At 42.8% G+C, this 23,050-nt stretch overlaps 2 protein-coding genes across 2 annotated transcripts in view; one reads left to right on the top strand and one right to left on the bottom strand.

The window, feature by feature from the left end:
* Positions 1–309: 309 nt before the first annotated feature.
* Positions 310–19,753, bottom strand: NUFIP1 (nuclear FMR1 interacting protein 1). Its single transcript, XM_066176202.1, is given in 12 exon segments — positions 310–755; positions 3,213–3,445; positions 4,331–4,459; positions 5,956–6,218; positions 9,893–9,985; positions 16,443–16,519; positions 16,842–16,904; positions 17,570–17,674; positions 18,805–18,893; positions 19,141–19,662; positions 19,665–19,734; positions 19,736–19,753. Coding segments are annotated over 12 exon segments (2,001 nt in total). The 3' UTR covers positions 310–416.
* Positions 19,753–23,050, top strand: part of GPALPP1 (GPALPP motifs containing 1) — a 17,548-nt gene continuing 14,250 nt past the window's right edge. The window contains exon 1 of the mRNA XM_066176203.1: positions 19,753–19,920. Coding sequence (XP_066032300.1) covers positions 19,836–19,920 — 85 coding nt within the window. The 5' untranslated portion in view covers positions 19,753–19,835. The remainder of the gene's footprint in view (positions 19,921–23,050) is intronic.

Raw genomic sequence — 23,050 nt, 5'->3', positions numbered from 1 at the left:
TGCATTGCCATTTTGAAACTACACTGAAATACTTCTGGACGCTCAAGATACTCCCCACACACTGGACCATGACTTCACATGAGGAAGATCCATCCTACTTGGCCCTGGGGATGGACTCACACACATTTCATAAGAAGGTAAGACACTCAGAACTCCAAAACTCTAGAGCAGGGATCAGCACCTACTCTAGGGAAGGTCATACTCTGTGCCACTGCTGCCTTTGTGCTGTGTGGAAATGGAATTACTCGACATGTTTTCCAAGGAAATGGCCACCTAGGGCAGAACAGATCAGGAAAGTGGTTTTAACAGTTCTTTGTATGTGCTTTAATGATTTTTTGTTACACTGATGTCTTTCAAAAAACATCAGTTGGGTAGAAAATGAGCGCCTTTGCTTTACTGTCCGTAACAGACATCCTCTATGGTGTTCCTTCAAACTGAATTGATGGGGTCTCCCACGTGTCCTCATCTGCCAACTGAGCCGTCTGTGAAGTCTGATCCACAGGTTCTCTCTCACCCTGGGCTATCAATAATGCATCTTCTTGTCCTCCTTCTAACTGAAGGTCAGAGCTAGAAGAACAATTAGATTCATTGGGTTTGTCCATGGAAGGCTCTGCTGTAGGTGTAGAGGACTGCACAGTTTCTGCTTCAGCCTGTGGCTCTGTTTTAAGATGAAGTCCAAACATGTTATTTCTGACGAGGTATCGAACACACTGCAAAATCACATTCCTTTCGTGCCGGATGTCCTGGGCCAGTAACTGGAAATTAAAAAAAAAGATAAGATGATGCATATTTCCCTTTATTGCTCTGTAGCTGATACATGCAGAGCAAGATATACTGATCTGCTCAGTAATTTCCAACATCTTTCAAGTTAAACAGTTGGCTCTCTCACACAGGTCCTGGACACACGGGGCTGGAGATTGCCATACCAGAGACAATGATGTTTTCATATCATGGACTGTAATACCAGGCCATGCATTCCAGTACATCAGGGTAGCAGGTCTATTATAATTTTTTACACTTTCTGACTTATACTGTATCTGCAATTTAATATCCCATGCATTTTTAATTTAAACCCCCTATGAGTAAAAGATAAATACAAGGAAAGGGCATTTTTCATCAGGTACCAGACCACAGATTTAAACAGCAGTAACTGGTTTGGGCTATAATACATACACCAATCTAATTCTAGTAGCTTAATCAAAGTGCTAGAGGCCTTCCTCATCGACTTTAACCTCGTTAAAGTTCACTTTGGTAGGAAAAAGAAACCTATCAGGCAGAGAGCTAAATGAACCTTTTTCATTGCAAGTGTCAGCAGAACTGAGTTTGGCTTGCAATGTCACCGAGAAGCTTTTTTTTGTTGTTACAAGTTTCAACAGTGGTTTAACTGGCCACTTTTAAGTCTGAATATTTCTACTTAGATCAGGGCTAAGAGGTGTTACAAGCAGCTGACACCTAAAATGAGCCTTCAGGAACCTTCCATCTGAACTAGATTATGTACTACTTCAGGGTAGACAAGGGACAGCATAGTGATGTTCTGTGTTCAACTGGGAGAAACTGATGAACTCCCAAACGGCCAAATTAGGGCCCAGTTGGGCTGCAGAAATCACAAGACTATATTCTTAGTATTTCATTTTTTTAATGCAGGGATTGGTATCAGTGGAGTAACAGTACACAAGCTTTTGATTTTGTCAACATAGAGAATGACTAAATACTCATTAGTGTCTGCATGTCTACAATAAAGATTTTTTAGTAGTGCCCATCTCACTGCTGAATGACTGCCAAGAAATACCTGCAGCTATTCTCCTACCTCTTTTTTTTAAAAAAAAATCGTTTCATTGATACAGCCACCTGTTTTTAGCATTCTAATCCACTTTCTGGATCCATTTTGTAAAATTTCAACCTTGCTCCCTCTCAAGGTTTTTACACACTGACCATTTCTAATGACAGTGGAAGCCTACCTGCAAACCTCAGGCCCTCCTCTGTGATTCACAGCCACAGTACACATTCTCTAAAAACAACTCCAAGCAATTTGAAAAGGCAAAAAAACCTCAATAAAATGCAGTTTTAAAAATGGACCATACTGGCAAGCTTCAGCTCAGGTTTCCTATGTACTGCCAGCTTCTCTCAGCATGTGGGACTTCATCTGACTTTCTTCCAGAGTCGTCACTGCTTTGATCACCAACAACTTTGAAGAGCAAGTGATAAAGGCAACTGCATGCTTAGGGAGCTACACAAAGGACAAACACTTCCTTTTCAGTCCCTAGGAACTTTAATTCTTGGCAGGAATGGTACTACGTGCTAAAAAGACTACAGAGGGATTTTGCCCACATCTGCAGCTTGGGATGTACCTTATCAGGTATCTCTTCCTGAAACATCCTGTGCTATTTCAGAGCTCTGATGTCAGTGGCACCCTGCTTTCTCCTCTTTTTTTTTGCCCACTGCAAGTTTTCCCTTGATGGAGGAGCTTTAAGATATTTATAGAATCACAAGGGTAGTACTGCTTTTGAGTAATAAATACAATAAAAGCTCCAAGGTTCTGTTGGAGCTTCCTAAAGAAAGACACCAAGCTCTCTGGCCAAATGGGTTGCTTTGCATTGCTACTGGGAATACCTTGGACTCACCCCTACAAACCTCCTTCTACCTTCTGAGACATCAACCTGCTGCTCTTCAAGGCGCTGTCCCTTCCTCAGATTGATCTAAACCTGCCTAGAGAAGAAACCCTTCTGCAAGCAGGTTGTAGCTCAACACCACTCTATAGTTTAAGTCACCAACACACTCCTCAACAAGATCGCTTTGCACGTGCAAAAAGAACTGTGTGCTCCTCCAGCAGAAGAACCTGGCTGAACAGCAAAACTGGGAGCAAAAAGATCAGATCATGGCTGCAGGGATTATACACAAACAAAACCTACTGGATACTGCCACCAGGAAGAGAAGAGCGAGGAACAAAGGGCTTGTTCCTTGTGCAGCTCACTTCAGACACATGATTCAGTTGTCATCTCTTATTTACCAAAGTCAGTCATTACCTGAATGCATGCCAGGGTATTTCTATCTGTCTATTAAAGCATCTTCACTTTGTCCATGTGAAACGCTCACTTTACTATTCTTAAGCCAAGCCCTGTGCTAACAGACTGGTCTAACTTCCTGCAGGGAAGAGGAGAAACACTCACAAATAGCTCTACTCTTGCACAGGAGGCATTATTTGAGCCTCTTACCATTTCCAGCAGAGTTGGACGGCGCTTGGGAAGGCGAGGTAATTTTTTCCTGCCCCGCTTATCAGGACCTCGGCGGGGACGCGCGTTTGAATTCGAGCTCCTTAACGTCGTGCCTGGGCATTCGGGGAGGTTTTGATTTGGTTTCTGACTCTGAGGAGCAGGAGTAGTTTGAGGTGTATTTCTGAGCACAGTCTGGTTTCTCTCAGCTTTTGTTGCAGTCTTGACAGGGATTTCTTAAAGAAAAAGAACACACTTTCATCTCAAACATAAAAGCCTCTTCAACATACTCATATCCCCATGCACTGGCAGTTCGTTAGTCTTGCTCACACAACCTGATGTGAAGATGTTCAAGGTTTGCTTGGAGGAAAGGAGGGTTTTGTTTGGCTTGGGTTTTCTTTCTAAATACAAAAAAATAATCTCTAAACATTCACAGAAAGGAAAACAAGGTATTTCAACTCTACAGCACAAAAAGAAAAATAAAAAGAGTAGGACCTGACTGAGATTTTCACACCTCTGCCTTCTTATCACTTAAGTACACTGCTTCACATTATAGCTTGCTGCAAATTTGGCTGCTGAGAAAATCATGATACAGTTAGGGCAGAGGATGCCCAAGTTCAATTCACTGTCTGCTAGATGTTCTCTAACTTTGGATAGGCCAAACAGGGCAAGTAAGGCATAGTAAATATTCACAAAAACAAGCAGCAGCAGCAATTCCTCACCACACACTGATGCATACACTAGGAGAAGCACAAAATCCAAGTAACAGAGAGTTCAAGTCCTACTGTAACTCCCAGCAGCCTTCTATGAAAAAAGCCTTAAGGATGTGAAAATAAGTTCATGAAGTGACAATAACAGCTTTTTCCTGGCACTATTCAAACACGATTTGAAGCAAGACTGAAAACAGGTTCCTTATTTTCCCCCAGCTAGGGAAGCAAAGGCTTGGGAAACTGATGACACACAACCTAATCAAAGGCATTTTATGCCTCTCTCTCAACCCAAGACACGCTGCTGAGAAAAGGACAGCAAAAAAAGCCACAGTCCTGCTTGCAGTCCCCAGCACTGCAGTGTGACACAGGGTAGAAGGGGAGAGGAGAAGGGCAGAGGTTGCTTCTACACACCTTCGGGCTCGCTGTCGGATCCGCTGCCATAGTTGACCGACAGCGCACTAAGGGCAGAGGTCACCTGCCTGGGGACAATTGTCATTCCCCGTCTCCCATCTTCCTCAGCTGCTTCATCCTTGTCAGATTCTGCAGGGAAAGAAAAGGCAAGAGGGGTTTTTCCCAGCAATCCTGCCAACAGCCAGCGTTGCTGCTACACCCACATCTCAGCACCACACAGAGCTGATGTTGGGCACCATCGCTCAGTGCTGTGGGCTGACAGAAAATCCCCCACTTTTGCCTGCCCTCTATAGATAAGTGCTAGCAAACTGGTGCCTCCACTGGTTTATAGTCCTGCCAACAACGTTACTGAAACAAAAACTTTCCTGAACACAAGCTTGAGCTTTCTGCTTCCTTCTTTGCATACCAAATATAATTACAGGTTTTGTTATCAAGTGTAGGTAAAGAGAGAGAGAGGATTTCATAATATGTTTTGAAGTCTGGCTGGATTTAATTCTGAGATGGAGGGGAAGCATTTAGAAGCCAGTCAGGGAGAATTTAAAAAAAAAAAAAAAGAGAATCAACAAAGCTGTACCTATACAGTAAAATAATGGATTTGGGCTGTATTTTTTTTTTTTTTTAAATTCTACTTAGTTTTATTGTGTTTCCTATTATTTGTTCTGGCTAAATTTCTCAATTGTATAAAAAGTTGCAACTAGCTTTAATAATGCATAATAAGAAAGTACCACATTCCTTTTCTACCTACTATAACAGAAGTCACTAGAGGTACTTTGGCATAATAAGGCCTATTATCATTAAGTAAAACACAGATGTTGCAGGGAAATACAGATATATTTAAGCATACTTAAGTTTCCCAACACGCAAAGATTAATGGAATAAACAAATTACATAGGGATGCTGAGTTCTTGTTCTGACTAATTGAAGATTATGTTTTCAGGAGGAAAAACTCAGCATCAGACATCTTTCCAGGGAATGTATTTTACCCTTGTTGCTAAAAATAGCCAGAGTTATATTTAAGTCAGCTTACATGCCATATTCTAGGAGTACTGCATCACTGCTGACTACATTATAAATAGTTAGATCTGAAGAATTTACACTGCTGCCAGCATGAGAAAAAATACAGGCTCACAAAAAAAAAAAAAACAAAAAACAAACAAAAAAACAAATCCCAAAAAACTAAGCAGCAATACTTCAGAGAACATACACATATGGAGAATGCCAAGAGTAATAATACAGCAAATAACAGAAATAAAAGTAAAATATTGATATTTTAAGTAATTCACTTAACTCACACAAGGAAATCCATTTGTTTTCACTTTCTAAATACTGTTATTTTCAAAACCACAGAGGGATATTTAACAGTTTTGAAAAATAATTTGGCTGTTGAAGTACTTCATTCTTCTTCTGATTTTATAAATATTTTCTATCTCACATGCTAATTTAGTAACCAAAGCGGGTGCTGCATGGTCTTTAGACTACTGTACAATATTTACATCAGAACATGTAATGCTGCACACAAACTTCATGTCAGACTTCCAAAATGGTGACTAGGAAGCACAAAGTCTCAGCATCTAAACTTAAAACAACTATTTAAAATAAAACTTCTCCAAGTTCCTTCATCTTACCAACATCACCATTTGCCAGAAGACCAAGAGGGTCCACATCTTTTTCATATGCTTGGCCTGCCAAAGCATTTTGCTTTTCATTTTCCTTTTCACTTGTGCTGTTTCCTGGTCCATTGGCTTCATTTTGAGTCCCATGTTCATGATAATCGCCGCCATTTTTCCTAAATTTCTTCCAGAATGGGCGCCATTGTCTTCTCCTGTGTCTTCGTTGATGCCCAAGAGGCTCTCCATTTTCTGGAGGTTTCCACATCCCCTTCATTTTGCTGGAAAATAGAAAGAGAAAGCTCATATAGATGGTAAGCTATGAGAATAAAAACAACTCATGTAACCAAATGGCTCAGGCCCTTGTTTAAGGTTCAGCAACACAGAACGATGCCAGGACTTACACCAGCTCAGCTAACATGAGGTGACAGACCATAAAGGCAGTCACACCTCATCTCAGGCAGGGCAATGGGACAAAGCTGGAACCTGAACGAACAGTTCATGACTTTTAGTTTCCAACAAGGCCAAGGGTACACAGGCTAAGAAAGTTTCTCGATAACCTGCAGTGTGAGTACACAGCGTTTCCATTTCAGATAATGAAGTCAACAAATACTCTCTTGACTTAAGCATGAAAGTCATTCAGAACAGTGGCAACATGCAGTTAAAAGGAAAGCATCTGCTATAAACATTCTTTCGCTGCTGAAGTCTCTTTTTTCTAGTTACAGCTCCGAGAAGCATCTTGCTGCACCAAATCCATTCAGCCATCTGACACCATCAGCTGCAATGACTACCTACTCCCGCCTCCAACTAACATGCCATTCATCTCTTCCATTCCAAGGAAAAGGAATAAAAGAAATGTCCATCAGGATAACGCATTTTTTAAAACCTGAAACAAAATAAGAAGTCCTGAAATACAGGAAGAGCACAGCACACTGGCTCCACTTATCTTCCATGGCTCCATTATCTTCCAGGTTATCCTATAAACACAGGTTGATAGGAAGATACCTGGAAAGCTTAAAAACTCTGGTCGAATTCTACAGATACAAGAATAAATGTGACCAGGAGAGAAATGCAAATATAGAAGGCACAACTGAAGCTTCTTGAAAATATTTATTTCCAAGCAACAGAAACTTAATTCAGCAAAACAAGACTGTAACTAACCACCAGCACATTACAACAGCAAAAACTACACAAGATCTTCTGTCCTGAATGAACCCCATGGTTGGTTTTGATCAGTCCTCCCTGCCCCAGCCTCACCCACAGCTTGGCTGAGGACCTATTACCCCTAGTCAACCACAGGCCTCATGATGTGGGATGGTGTGCTCATGTCTGGCACCCCTGAAATCTCACAGCAAGGTGTTAATATTTTGTGACAAAGGACTTTTTGTTTGCCTTCATTCTGAGGTCTAAACAAGTCATTTAGTGCCCCATCCTTCTCGAGTTACAAGAAACAGTGTATAATCCCACTTTATTCACCTCTTCCACCTATGCAATTTTTCTAGGCCTACATCACACAGCCCTTTCAAGTCACCCACTACTTTTCTTGTACAGAAATGTTCCCGTTACCAGCATTCCTGTCTTCCATGCTTTTCTGGCCTTATCAAGTCTCTTCTTGAGAAGAGAACAAGGCTTGTCATAGCACTCAAAATGAATTTATATTACAACAAAACACATTTAATTTCATTCTCCAGTCATTTCACTACAGTGTTCAACACTGACTGCTCATCCCTGATGGCATCACCCACCACAGTGCTCCTGTGGCACAAGTGGCAAGCCACTGCCTTCCTGTGCATCAGTCCTTCACCTACAAAAGAAAGCTAATATTATCTCCTATGGTTCAACTCCAACAAGAGAGAAAGCTGCATTTCTGAATTTGTACAACCACACTCTAAATACAGCACGTTGTACAACTTAGAAGATATTAAGAAAATACAGACTCAATTAAAGCTGCTGTCCTTAACCTTAAACCTGTTGTCCTTCACAAAGGGTTAAAAACAACTTTCTAAATTCTCTTGGGCCTCGAACACCCATAAAGAAATCTCAAAGTCAAAAATACGTCCCAACAAATATCAGCCTGGCTCCTGCCTTCTGCCATTCCCTCGTGGAAGATATCCTGCTCTTCAGTCGCCATTCAGAGGGCATGGAGAGCTGTGCACTGTTACTCAGTGTTGTGAGACACCAGACAGGCTTCCAAAGAGTCCTTCTGCATCTCTGATCTCACACACAGGGATGCTGAGACTTAGGAGTTGCAAAGCACTTCAGAGAACCACAAATGGAAAGCACCATGGAAGTGTTAAGCATTTAATCCTTTCTAAATATTACTTAGCTATTTGCTTTTATAGCACAGCTTGCAGGGAACAAGCTGTATTCTATTTTTGACTCACACATCAGTAAATTTGCCAGATAAGCACCAATTTCTGAATCTTTACTGCTGATATACAAAGCAGAAAGGACAGCTTATGGACAGTTCACCAAGTCTAGCGTGCTACTAGCTCAGGGAAGGGAGGGGAGAAAAAGAAGAGATTTCTAGAATCAACTAGAATAAAAAGTTGCTATGCAGAAGTAAACAATCTGTAATTTTGAGAGCTTTTTGTCTTTTTCTTTCCCCACACAGTTTTCCTGATATAAAGCTACTAACAGCATGTAACAGCATAGAATTGCTGATGGACATTTAAGACTACTTGATGCATCTGACTCACAGCCACAAAAGTTACCAAATAAAACTTGTAGGCATCAAACAGTTTGTTACTGTGACAAAGAAAATCCACCTTTGGGCCTAAGAATCTCCAAACATAATATCATATATGTTTGCAACTTTAGTTTCAATGCCCAGGTTTAGTTCCTGAGGTGCAAAGCACTTCTGCAATTTTATATCCTTTGAAGGAAGTTTTACTTCAGTCTTCTATAAATATTTCCTTTCAGTCATGAAAAGCAACTGTTTGGGTGGGGGGAGGTAAGTGCTGGATCTTCTGAAGCACATGCTGCAATAAGGTAATTTGCACTGTTCACATTAAAAAAATTGCACTAACTTCTTATTCTGCACTAGCTCAAACATTTTTACCATGGTACAAGTTTTGTTTGCTGTCATCCCCCATACAAAAAGCTAGGGAAACCCCAGCTTTACTTCCATGCAGCAGAAAATGGCATTTAGCAAGAGCCCCTTATGACTGAGTCTGCTCCTGTCCTCCAGCTCAGACATTCTAGTTTAAACAAGTGAATTTTAGGAGTGTGGCTCATTATAACATTAAAAAAAAAAAAAAATAAAAATCTTCCCACAGGTCCTAAAGCAGAGCTAATGAAGTTAGCTGATTCCACCTAGCTAGATGTGGAAGTGAGAGAGAAGAACAAAACCATGCTGGAAAATAATTTATAAGGCAGAGAACAGATAAAAATTCAACATGAGTAAGTATTAGATCAGAACAATGGTAGCAGATAGATTTAACTTAATTTTCATACAGTTTTCATCATAACTTAAGTAGTGTTGCTTCTTTTTTCTACCCTCCATCATCTTTATCTTTTTCCCCTCCTCACTGATTTATCATCAGAAGGGAGAGAAAGAGTAATAATAAAATCTCTGTGGGCCATTTTCAGGCAATAAAGGATTAAACCATGTGGAATCATTATGTCGCATGACTTTTGTCCCCATTACTACTTTTTCAGAGACCAAGGTTATGCTGATCTAAGGAACAGCCACTAGAAAGTGGTTTTCTCAAACAAGTAAGAATAGCAGATTTTTAATGTAGTTATTGTTTCATTTAACTGAAGAGGACTTTGGAGCACTATGAAGTAAACAAAAGAATATTATATCAGCAGTTTGTCAAATGGCCTGTCCTCTCTTAAAGGGCAGCCAGATTTTGTACACAGAGGAAGCAGTAAGTGCTGGGAGATCACAGTTAGAGAGCATACTTTTGAACTCAGTGGGAGGAAAGCAACAAGCTTGGTTCAAAACACTTACCCAAACTGCTGGGTAGTCAGCACTTCCCCCCTTTCCTCCTTCTGCATCTGCATTTCCTTCTTCCTTTCAATGTTTGCCAATGTAGGAAAATTTCTAGAAGAAAAAAAATAGTTTCAGTGGCTCTTAAAGGATTCATTGTAGTTTTCCAATTCCCCCTTTACCTTTATAGCTTCCTCTATAAACATTACAGATTTTAAAAAAATTTCAAGGACGTTTAACAGACCATTTCTTTCTTAAAAAGGCATTAGTGAGGAAAAGAAACCTGAGTGCATTTAAGATTTCATATCCAGATGCAACATATGCTTATATATCCAGATGCAAGGAACAAAACAAAACAAATTTAAAAATCTATCACATTAGCATTCTTAGATTTACCAAACCATCAAGAAAGGTACAGACAAAGTCTGGATATAGTCATGGACCCTCTCTTTGCCCCAACACATAATTTAGTCCACCGATTTTACTTCTGTGGAGCTTCAACTGAATTATTTGAATGACATGCCTTTAGCAAACTAACTGCTGAGTTCTTGTAAACTTTTAAAAAAAAAGTTATATGAACATCTTCTGGGTGCACAAGATTCCTTTAATATGACAGGGAAAAGCACACAAGTTCCTTCTGGAGCAGTATTCAGCAATGTGCTTGCACACTAACCTCAAGTTCACCAGAATTACTGCCCGTTTAATTCCAGGCTCAAGAAAAATTGCCAAATCATGCAGATGAAAAGAAATTTACTGTTACAACCATCCCCCAAACCATCCAGTCTCTGCCATTCCCCACCTCCCTTAACATCCTTCCCTCCAGACAAATGCCTTGCTGGTTCTAACAGGCAGAGCCTAGGCAGTAGGCTTTTTACCAGCATAGCCCAAAAATGGCTACAGTACTTGCTCTGTAAATATTAGTTAGCGAAATGCCAGTGCTTTGAGATAAAGGTGGTAAATGAGAAACACATGCACACGCTCCCTCCCAGCTTCTGGATAGAAACACAAAGCATAAATATTTGATGCCTATTAAAATGGAGTACAGAGAAACATAGAACAGCTTCTCACTAAAAACAGCTATCAGAAAAGACATGTATCTTTCTTTAAATATTTAATCTTATCACATGCATTTCCCCCATATTACAGTATGAATGCTAAGTGTCACATTGATTCAAGACAGCTTCAACCACATACCAAGGGAAAATAAGAAGCATTTTCTACAAGACAAACCTAAACACACTGCAGAACTTGTCTCCTTTAAGAGGATTTGAACATGAGCTGTCAACATCTATTTTGTTTGGATTGCTCCCAGAAATCTGCCACACAGCTCAAGTGAGCACAGGGATATGATCCCTGCTCTTCCCTGTTACTTAGATTTGTTCATTCATGTTACAACACTCCCAGCACACAGCAAATGTGCAATGAAGTCTTTAATCTCAAAAGCTTCACGTTGACAAAGACCCCTGTGCTCCACAGTTTTAGGAGAAGGTGCTTTCTTTTAAACACAAAGGCTTCCAGGAGGACAGCAAGCTATAAAACAAGCAGTTACGCTCAAAAAATCCCCAAGAGCCTATTGTAGAGATAGATGGGGGGGGGGGGGGGAGGTGGGGGGAGGTGTTTTAAATAGAAGGGAAGACCCTAAATACTAGAGCAAAGGAGTCTTCAAATGCTCCAGCACTTATGCTGATTAAGAACATATTCAGACATGCTCTCACAGCATGATTTGAGACATGAATGCCTCCCACTTTCATTCCTGTGCGTTACCACTCCCTCTACAAGCCACCGAGCCACCGTCATGGACTGTACCAACGCTTTCAGTTCCATTCACTGCCAAGACTGACAGATTTCTCCTAAACCACCCTTCCAGCTGACACAGGCTGTAACTGACAGCTGGCCACAGCTCAAGTCACAAGTCCCAGTACGCCTGCAGAAGCACATCTGAAGGCATCTGTAGTGGCTGTGTTTATTTTCTCCAGCTCTTCTCAAATGTTAAATGGCATTTTACTCACTGCCTTTACCTCATGCCTTTACTGAAGGAGCCTCTCCACATAAAAGGCCATATGCTTAAATCCCAAGACCTGACTTGGGTTTGCACCCTTCTAAGATGGCAAGCTCTCCTCCTCTCCTAAGAAAAGGATGTTCCTAAAATGTTACCTACAAACACCACTGAAGTACCCCAGCACCTATGCCTTGCAAACAACTTGTCAGTGCTTGAATACAAACAGCTTCATCAGTCCCCACAGGGCTTTACAAAGCTAAGCAACTTATTTTAAAAGGAAGAGTTAAACCAGGATGTGATGGTTTGGCACAGCAGACTTCATTAAGCCAGTACAGCCTGAGAAGGCAGCCCTCTTTCACAGCAGCTGCAGTTCCCAACTGTACATACTCCTACAATCCAAAGCTTTTCAAAATAAATTGATAATATCAGAAAACTACTTTTCAGGCTAAGATGAGTATAGTAAATATATCCCAACGAAGTGAGACATGCAGGTAAAGGATACCCTAAAACTTCTAGAAACAGAGAACATTGACACTGAGCATAATCAGTAACACATGTGTTAGTGAATAGACTTTTTTCCCAATAAATGAGCACACTAGCCAGAGCCATGCATTTTTTTATAGGCCAGCATACTTCATCTTGTTCTCATAAACATTGGAGTAAAGCAGCTCTTAGCAAGCAGTGAAGAAACAGAGCTTTGCCAACATCTAACAGAAAAGAGACCTGTTTCTGTAGCAGTTTACACAATGGATTCCTGAGTCAAGAGCTATACAAGTTCATCATTTTAATAGGAACAGCACTGTGAGAAAAATGCCTCAATAATTTCTCGAGCTGGTCTTAATTGCATATGCACAGCCAACAGCAAAGGAGATATGGATAGCCCAAAAGGAACAAAAAATGACCCAACAGAGCTGATAAAATCTTGGCTTAACTTTCCCATATCTGATTTAACCATATGTTAGCTGAAGCAGTTTTATTGCTAATCTATCCCAGCAGATCAGAGTCAACTTTATTGTATCTATGTTTACCTTGACCTACAACACATCCCTTCTACTTTGCTTTGTCTTCTCTACTTTTACCAAGTTATAAAAATTATTTTCCGTATCACATACTTCACTACTGCAAACACAACACCAGGGAGGATTCCAAACTACTCTAGGATTATCACTATGCAACTAGAAAACCACAAATTAATTAAAGTGATGTGGTTAACAGTACTGGACTTCAAGCACTAAGCACATGCTCAGCCTGTGAGACGCATTGCAAGAAAATACAAGAGAAAATTCCTATCTGAACAAACCAATGCCAAGAGATTAAAGAAAGTGGGGCAGAAAGGGGAGAATTTACAAGCAACACACAAGCTCAAGAAAATCCCCCAATGTTATTAAGAGCTAAGCAAAAGTAAGTGTAACGATGCACTTTAAGGCTAAAGCAGCCTTGCCGCATTCTTACTAATAACCATTGCTCAAGAAATGTTGGTGAGAAACAGATGGGCTGGCAGGACCCAGATCTCACTTGTGGAGTAGGGAAGACAGCAATACCTCATTCTGACACATTAAGGAAATGCATTGCAGATAATTCTCTTTAAGCTCATGTTGAAAAAATATGCTGAAGACAGCACATTTCTCAACACTTGGAAGGGACAGGACAAATCAAAACAAGAAAAGTTGATATCAGACTTCACAACCATCTGTCTGCAAAACACAGGGAAACCCTGAGATCCCATGGAACTTCATCTCTATTGCTCTTTGCTTAATTAGATTTCTTGGCTCAGCAGGTTCAACAGGAAAACAGCATTCTGACCCAGCATGCTTTATCCAGAGATACTCCATACCAGCTCTCCTCCTTCTCTTTCCTCTATGAGACTAAGGCTACACATTAAACACAAGCTCTTTCTTGAACATTTTAAGCAGGATACACAATTGAGCAACACAGCAGCTAATTAAGAAGAAAAATCTCAATTCTGCAAGTAATTATTTATAACGGCTGAAAGAACAAGCAAGACAGGATGCAGCATGGAAACACACATATTAAATCACTGCAACCTAATTAGAAACAAACTATTAATGACCTAAAAAGATTCATTCTTAGCTCTGATTGGAGCTTCTAGAAAGAAAAAGTTTTCTTCCTGTCACCATAAACCAAAACTGCTTAATAGCTCAGACTCCCTCTGGTGTCCCTTTTTTCTGTACAATGCAATGTTTACTGTGAGTCAACAACAGACCTTCAGTACTAAACTGATGCTTTGCTGGTGACCCAATTAATGCTGAACAAAAGTTCCAGCTGGCTTTCTCTCATTGCCTGCCTCCGATCCCCACCCCCCACCCCTCTTTGTTTTTTTTTTAATGAAAAAATAAGGATGCTCATAGAGCTTCCTTGCTGTAAAAAGAGTAACAAAAGCCACCCAGGTAGTAATTCTACACCCATCCATCACGGCTAAATACGATGCCCACAGAAGGCCTGAAGTACCAAGATAAGGCACTACTCCATCTAGTGGCCCTGGCTCAGACAGTCCTAATCCCATTTTGCTTTTTCTGGTTGGTGGTTGTGACCACTCAACTGTATTTCCTTTGATTTTACTGTGCCGCAGTGAGAAAAGGCTTTCGGCAATGCTGTATCACAGCCAAATTATATTCACCTGTAAAACCAACATGAGATCCTTCAGAAGCTCAGCAAAACCATCTCAGGCAGAGCATCCCCCTTACAATTAAGTGTAGATAAAGGCTGCTGTGATTTGCAGCACCCACTCCCCACACAAACAGTATCTTATCCATCATTTTACATTCAATTCCCACTTCTCTAATGTTCTAGTAGAGCACATACTGACATATACACCTCAAACATCATTTCAACACTTAAACCTCAGCATCAGCTGCTAGACAGGAACTCTCCTGAACACCTCCCAAAATAGAGAAGTGTATGAAAAGTTGAAAAGGAGTAGCAAAGACTCTCCTAGAGACTGCATATCACTATGAATCTTCTTCCCTGGAGCTATCCTTAGAAAATTAGTGACCAAAAAATGACAACAGCAATATGTAGACTGAAAGCAAATAAAAACCAAGCCCTCAAGCATCTTTTGAAGAAAAGGAAACCTTGGAATGAAAACTAATCTAGCACCAAAACTTGCCTAATCTAACACCAAACTTGTATTTGCACAGATCACAACCAATTTTTGTCTACTTAATGGTGGCATTTGAAAAATGGGAGAAAATAATCTCTTGTTTCTGTATCAAAAAAGTTTGGGTTTGTTTTTTTTTGGGGGGGGGTGTGTTTGGTTTTTTTTTTAAGAACCTATGGATTGTTTTCATTAGTAAAAAATGAACAGCAGGTGCAACAGTTGACTGCTGTGATGGGCTGACATAAGGGTAAGATTTCCCTTTGCCTGTCTGAAATTTGCAGAAAAGGCTGAATCCATGCCCAAAGAAAACATAAAAGCTCCAAGAATGAATTTACGTGGGGAGAAATTTTGCTTCTCCATACAGGAAAAAAATGAAAGGGAGGTGGTTAAAAAATTCTACAATAAATTCCATTGATTTTTCTTTTTCAACAGAAACAGTGAAAAAACCTATTAAGGGAAGTGAAGTTCAAAGCAAGAAGGCATTAACATTGCCTTCTGACATGGATGCAAGGTGGATACATCAGTGAGATTCCATCTGGGTTTATTTTCACTAAAAAAACCCCCACGTGACTAGTACACTGCCCTAGCTCATCACCACTGATCTCAAAATTAAATTCCCATTCTGTATACAGAACTCTTGCTCATGGAAACATAACTCATGCACTGATCACTTGCAAGACTATGTTCTAAATTATGAATAGAAGTGAGGAAAGCCTGCAGAATCTTTCTCCTGCTGGGAAAGTGTAGGTTTTAATCCGTTGAACTCTAAAGGAAAAAAATAAATCTACTTCAATCCTGGTCAACATAAAAAAAAGTTACACCCTGTATACCCTATTTCTTATTGCAGGATAAGAAATAGTGAGAAATACTGCTTATAGGAGAATTTTACCTTGCCCCCTGCATACAATGTAAATTAGACTGCCCGAGAACGTATCATTCATGGTTTCTGTTCTCTTTCACTAGAAAAGCATCAAAGCAACACAGAAAGCCCTGAAAAAACTAAGAAAACTGCCTGGTGTGGTCTACTGAGACAACCTAAGCTGGGAAGATCTGCACACAGTATTACAATTATATCAGTACAACAGTTCCAGATTTTTAAGCTACTAAAAAACCCCCACACAAACATTTCTCACCTGAAGCGTGATCAGGCTAAAAAGAATGAGACATTCACCTAACCTGGGGTACCACATCAAGCACCTGGGAAAGCTATTTCCTTTCTCAGCTGATACCTTGCCTACTATTATAATCTTCTAAATTATTATAGTCTCTGCAGCTCACATTCTCCTGGCTCAGGCATTCTGACACAGATCACTGCTACAGGAGTTTCGCAGGGTCAATGGAACAGCAGAAGCAACAAGTTATGTGCTGCTCCTGCCCTTCAGCTAATGTCATCTAATGCTCCCAACAGGGAAAATACAAACAAATAAAACAAATCCATAGGCCACAAGTCTTACCTTTTTCTTTCTTCTCTCCATTTAGCAATCTCTTCTGGACTATCTAATTTTATTCTTTTAGCACCAGGAGCATGTGCCTAAGGAAAAAGTATTTCACAGGTGTTTAAAAGAGGAAGGAAAAAGAGCACATTCAAAAAAAAGAAAATAGCATTTTGTCAGGTATAGTGGTATCACACTGTTTTCAACTCCAAAACTGGTGAGACTGTACAGAGAGATCATAAAATAATTCATTTAGAAAACTCCATAGTATTTAATGTATTTTCATGCACCATATTGTCTTGAAACAGATTCTCCTCAGAGGTGATACATTTTCTTTCCAGATGAATGAAAGGAAACCACTGAAGAATGAGAAAAGGGGCTATGGTAAAGATGGCACATTGGCTCTAGAGGGTTACCTACATTCTTCCAGTGTATCTGAACGATCTTCTCATGTGCACTGAAATTGCAACCTTCTTCCGAGCACTGAAAGATAAGAGGGTAAACTTAAAACCTATCAATTTATACAAATTACATATAAACAAGCTTTTGAGCACACTTCAAATAAATTCAGTGCCAGTTGCCTGTACGGTTTGTTGCATAGGCTATGTATGCTACCCAGTTTGCTAACAAAGGTGATTGCAAAAATAGCAAGCAAGGATAATGTACTTCTTCATTTCATCTGGTTTTAGAATAACCGGTGTAGGCAATGTATCTGGTTTTAGAATAACCAGTGTAGGCAATGTATCAAATAACTGAAGAGAAAGTGAAGTTCACCTAAGATAAAAATTTGTAAGACTCTTCAATTTCAAATTTTGATACTTCCAAATTTCGATAATTTTCAATAAAGGACATTTCTTAAATGTTTCCACACAAAACTGTACATGCTATAGTGGTGTCAATGAATTAATTCCTATGACTTAGCAATACTTTGCAAGAAAAACAGTTTAAAAGGCTTCAGTAATAAAATCAAAAATACAACTGAAGCCACCCCTACATAAAGCACTCAGGAAAAAATCCCCCACTAACACTTGACATAGCTCCGGAATCTCTTTCCCATGTCTTCTGCTCAAGGAGTGACTACAGCTAACTGCTTGCCAGGCACAAAGGAAAAAATCAAAATGTGAATAAGAGAAGACAAATTCATTAACCTTTTTATGCTGTGAAATGTGCTCATCATACTTCTCTTGGTTTTTATAGCCACGGTCACAGGTATCACAATAATGAGAGAAAACTGGCTCTTTTTTCTTTTTGGTCTGAAAAAAAGAAAAAAAAAGAAGAAATAATCTCAGCACTGCAGTTACAAGACATTCCTGTATTTAGTTAGTCACGAAACACTATTAGTATTTTTGTTAATAAAGCAGTTATGTGTTTCAAAAGTTTCAAAGATAAGCTAACATAATACGTAAGCTAAGTTCAAATTCCGTATCTTCTAAACAACGTGCACTGCACTCAGCTCTTCCCACTACCACCTTTCAATCAATTATTGCTTCTGCAGACACACCAGCCTGCTGGCACAGACTTCCTGAGGGCTGTGAGATTTAGGCTAAAGCCCCATGTCTCTTCCCTACCAAGACAGATGACTGTTGTCCCATAACACGTACAAGTACAGAGGGTGGCAGCACAGACCCTGCCTCCTCCCACTACACACATCAGTGTCATCTGGCTGGTCTGGACCATGTAACAGAGCACTAATGTAATTTAGGCAGCTGGGCATCACCACAGTAAGGTGACACAAACCTGTGTAAGAATTTGGTTGACATGTATCTTTCAAGGGTTACAGACTGTCACGTATTTGCTCTCTTCTAAGGGCAAGCATGTTAGACAGGAGAATGGGATCTCTCTAGTGCCTTGGGCCAAGTCCCATGAGACTGACACCATCACAGAATGGTTTGAGTAGGAAGGGACCTTCCAAGATCATCTGGTTCCAACCCCCGCCACCACAGGCAGGGACAATCTGTGACTAGATCAGGCTGTTCAAAGCCCTGTGCAATCTGGCCTTCAACACTTCCAGGGATGGGCCAGTCACAGCTTCTCAGGGCAATCTGTGCCAGTATCTCATGCCCTTCATAGTAAAAAAAGCCTTCCTTATGTCCAATCTAAATCTACTCTGCTTCAATCTAAAACAATTACTCCTTGTTCCATCCCTACAGGCTGTACTATAAATAAAGCCTGTCCCCGTCTTTTTCCCTAAGTTCCCTTAAAGTACTGAAAGGATGCTGCAGGGTTCTACCTGAAGCCTTCTCTTCTCCAGGCTGAACAACCCCAGGTCTCTCAGCCTTCACAGGAGAGGTGCTCCCCCCGACCCCGATCATTTTCGTGGCCTTTCCCTGGACCCAATCCAACACGTACATGTCCCTCTCGCACTGGGGACCCCACTCCATACCTTTGGCTTGTTATTTTCTTCTGGACAATGTTTACTAAACGCAGGCACTTGCTTGCCCTGCCATTTCTGGGAGAAATTACCATCTCCACCTTGAGAACAGAGGAAAAAAAAAAGATGAGCCATTCACACGTACAGCTGGTAAAACAACCCCCTCCTACCTCGGTGGGCAACAGAGAAGGATCCAGGGAAAAGATAAGAGGGTTGCATGACCAACATGCCTGGAGGAGAGGCCTGCAGCCCCAAGGGCTCAGGACAGCCCCGGGGCCCCAGCCTGCGTGGGATGGGAAGGAGCCCACGGGCCCAAGAGACGGCTTCTCCCGCGCCCCTGCCCCTCACCAGAGTGCGGGCCCTGCGGTCGCGCTCCGTAGGCGGGCGGGAACCAGGCGGCAGGCGAGCTGTAGCCGTGAGGGGGAAGGAAGCTCTCGGGCTGCGGGTAGCTCTGAGCCGGCGGGTAGCCCTCGGAGGGCTGGGGGTAGCCCTCGGGCTGCGAGTAGCTCTCGGCGGGAGGGATGCTCTGGGCGGGATCCGAGTAGCTCTCAGCGGGCGGGTAGCTGTCGGCGGGTTGCGAGTAGGACTCGGCGGGCTGGGAGTAGCTCTTAGGCTGCGAGTAGGTGTCGGCGGACGCGTAGGTGCCGTCGGGCGGCGGGTAGCGGCCGGGCGGGGGGTAGGGCACGGGGGCAGCCCAGAAGCTCGTGTCCCAGGAGGGCGGCGGGCAGAAGAAGGGTGGGGGGATGCCCGGCGGAGGCAGCCCCGGCGGGGGCGGCGGGTACCAGGCGAAGGGGTTCATGTCGGGCCCGGAGAGGCCGTTCGGGTGCAGACCCCGTTCCGCGGCGCGCTCGCACCACCACGTGGGGCCCTCCGGCGGCGGCCGATGAACGCGTCACGTCCGGGCCGAGAGACGTGAACCCTCCCTCCCTGCCTGCCTCCTTCCCGGCGGGCGCGGCGTCATCCGGGAGCGCCGCAGGGGCGGGAGCAGGGAAGCGGAGCGGGCCGGGGAGAGCGGCCGGGCTGCTCCCGGAGCCGGCTTCGCCATGGCCCGCCAGCTCATCGGCCCCGCGCTGCCGCCCGGCTTCCCGCGCCGCGCCGAGGCCGAGCCGGGCGAGGACTTCAGCCAGGGTGAGAGCCCAGGGACGCGCCGGCGTGGGATAGCGGGGCTCTGCGGCCCTTATGCCACAGCGCGGGATGCTCCGTGGGTGGGAGAGCGGGGCCTGCGGGCGGTGTTCCATAGCGTGAGATGCTCTGAGAGTGGGATCGAGCGGCTCTGCAGCCCGTGTTCCAGAGCGCGGGATGCTCCGTGCGTGGGAGAGCGGGGCCCCGCAGCCCGGCGTGTCACAGCGCGGAGCGTACACCGCCAGTGCGGCACCTGCATGGAGCTAAACTTCTCGGGAGGGTTATTACAGTGGATTTTCCAGAGAAACAAAACAAAACAAAAAAAGCGCTATATGCGATGGAGTGCTGCAGATATGAAACGCTCTAAAACTCGTTTTAGAAAAATACCGCTTTGAGTCACTTTTGTCCCGCTCGAGTCTGGCGTGCGCTTTGAAGCCTGTGCTCTGCAGCAGCTCCAGGTGTGAAATTAGTGGGTAGAAAAGGAGGAGGCTGGGCCTGTGCATCGTTTCCTTTGCCAAGCCAAACCACTTCATCAGCTGTGGTTTTCCAAGCAGTGTATCTCAGGATGTGGAGCGGACTGCCGGTCGGAGGGGCTGTGGTGCCTCGCCTGCCAGGGTCTCTCATGGGTGAGAGCCGGCACATCAGAAATGGGATCCCAGGGAGACCGGCTGACTGCCAGGCTGGCTGGCTCTTCTGCAGTGGAGCTCAGTTCCTCCACTAAAATTCTTACATGTTCTCTATCAGTAATATATCTGGAAGCAGCACTTGGAGTGTTTGCATTCCTTGCCGTTAATCCAGGTTCAAGGCACTAGTACGTATATTCAGTTTCTAGCAATGTGTCACTGACCATTCAGTTACTCCAAAGAAAGCAGCTCTGATGGGAAAGGTTTGTTGTGCTTGTCTGCTCTCTAATTTTTTTAATCCAGAAGAGGGAGCAATAGGAGGAGGGACAAAGCTGCTGCATTAGCTGACACCATGGCAACATCAAGCTCTGGTTCCGGATCTCAGCTTTGTGTGGAAGCCCTGACTACACAAGCTGGTGCTGCCTTTCCTGGCCATGTCTCTATTAATGGCTTATTCACTTTCCATCAACACACTGATGCATGCTGCAAGTATCTGTATCATGTATGAACAAAACGAGTTAAACTCATCCTTAGGCCATGGGTTTGTGACATCAGGTGTTTTGGCAGTGTCTAGTCTGGGTTACTCAGCTGAGTTTGTCCCCTCTCTGTCCCAGTGTAAATCAGTTCCATGGTATTACAGTTCCACTGGCAACTGACCCAAGATCTGCTTGGAAATTTCTGTGTGAAGTGGGTGAAGGAATTTATTTGCCTTTGAAAACAAACAAACAAAACCCCCAAACTCCAGCTACTGGCATGTTGTTTGTTTTTATCATTTTCACCAACTTTTCCTGACTTTGACTTAGAGCAGCTAAGTGTCCCTGCTCACTGCATGAGCCAGACTGCTGCAGTGCAGAGGAAGAAAGGAGAGCAAGTATTTTAGCCTAACACACTTTGCTGTACAGAACTACAGCTCCATCTGGAGCCCTGCACCTGGAGTGACAAAAATCACGGTGGGGCTGCCACCAGCACCTTCTGTGCTGCAACACTTGCTGGGTCTTGAGTCAAATGGGCCTAGAATTTGTTCTGTAACAATTTCCTTTGTGTTTTCTAACTATTTTAAGAGATGCTTCACCTTTTAAAGCTGAACAGCTTTTCCAATATTTTTCCTGTCATAATAGTCTCACTGATATTTTTGCTACTCATTTCTTTTCTTGAAGAGCACTTGTTTTTTTAATCTACTTTCATAGTTTCTGTGTCCCAACAGCAACAGAGTAGGACTTTGAGCAGCCTGTGGCAGAGAAGACTCCTGGGCACAAGAGAAGGCTCTCAGACAGACACAAGAAATAGGAGAGTGATTATGTATGATTATGATTAGATTTACTGCTAATACATTGTTTCTGGAGGCAATCTGCGGCCTTGGGAGACTAGTTGGCTCAATTTCCATCAGTATTTTGTACCCTTGTGCAGGCTGATGTGCACCACAGTCAGCAGCAAATATCTCAGCCCCCTTGAGCCCCACCACCCCTCTGGATACGACCATCCAGACGTTTTCTCCCACAATACCCACTGGTGTTCTTACCGTGGGACAAACCACGTTGCCCATGGACTACCTCTGGTGTCAGAGAAGTGATGATAACCATCCTTCTGTGCCCCTTAATCAGGAGCAGGATGGAAGCAAATGGTAGCTGGACAGACCCAAAAGTTCATCCCTGGTAAATCCTTTACCTTCTTCAGCTTGTCCGACCCATGGGATGCACTCATTTCCTGATTCTTCACTTCATGACAGTGCTTTGAAGCTGGACTAACTGTGCTCTTGCTGGAAGAATCATACTTCCTTTGGCCTATTTGTCCCTGCCTCTGAGCTGTCCTTGTACCAGCAGGAGAGAAGTGCTAGGGAATGGCTAAAAATAACCAGAGATGCAGAAGGGAGTTTTATCTGTTTCAGCATTGAGGCCACAGTTGTTAAAATAGAGGTATGTTGATTCGTCTGGGTTGATCTACCACTGTGCTGGAGCTGAAAGGCCTTGTCTGTCCTTCAGAGCTTCCCAGTACATGTCTGATGGTGTGGTAGATTGCTTAGAAACCCCAAATACAGCAGAAATAACCCTAGCAAAACTAAACAAAAAGTAGCTTTTAATTTGGTTTCTGAATTGAATTGACTGGATTTTCAGGCAGATAGTCACCAGAGCCAGCTCATTGGTAGGATGGTCACTTCTAGTAGCTGTGAAACGTCCACTTCATTCTCACTTGGTCCTGTTTCTCTCCTCACTATCGCCGAAGTTTTCTTCTCATACTTTTTTATCCCCTTGTCCTGCTTCGAATTGTTCTGAGCTCTGGTTACTTTGTCACTTTCCTGTTGCTCTGCCATTGCTACATCCATTTATCCTCCTCACCTCATTAGGTTTAGTTTCCTGACTCTTTGAGCTCTCCGCTGTTCCTGCTTTTGTCTGTATTTTTCCACTTTTCCGTGGCTTTTGGGGAATTTCACAGACTTTCTGATTAGATCTTGTCCTCCCTCCTCACCCTTTTCTTTCTTTGCTCACAGAATTTACGGTTAGCAATTTCCATTCCTA

Source organism: Chamaea fasciata, unplaced genomic scaffold, assembly GCF_029207755.1.
Source record: "Chamaea fasciata isolate MVZ Bird 193981 ecotype frontalis unplaced genomic scaffold, bChaFas1.0.hap1 SCAF_2, whole genome shotgun sequence".
In the NCBI taxonomy this organism is placed as follows: Eukaryota; Metazoa; Chordata; class Aves; order Passeriformes; family Sylviidae; genus Chamaea; species Chamaea fasciata.
Note: the sequence above shows the minus strand (reverse complement) of the source record. Positions and strands in the feature narration are given on the sequence as shown.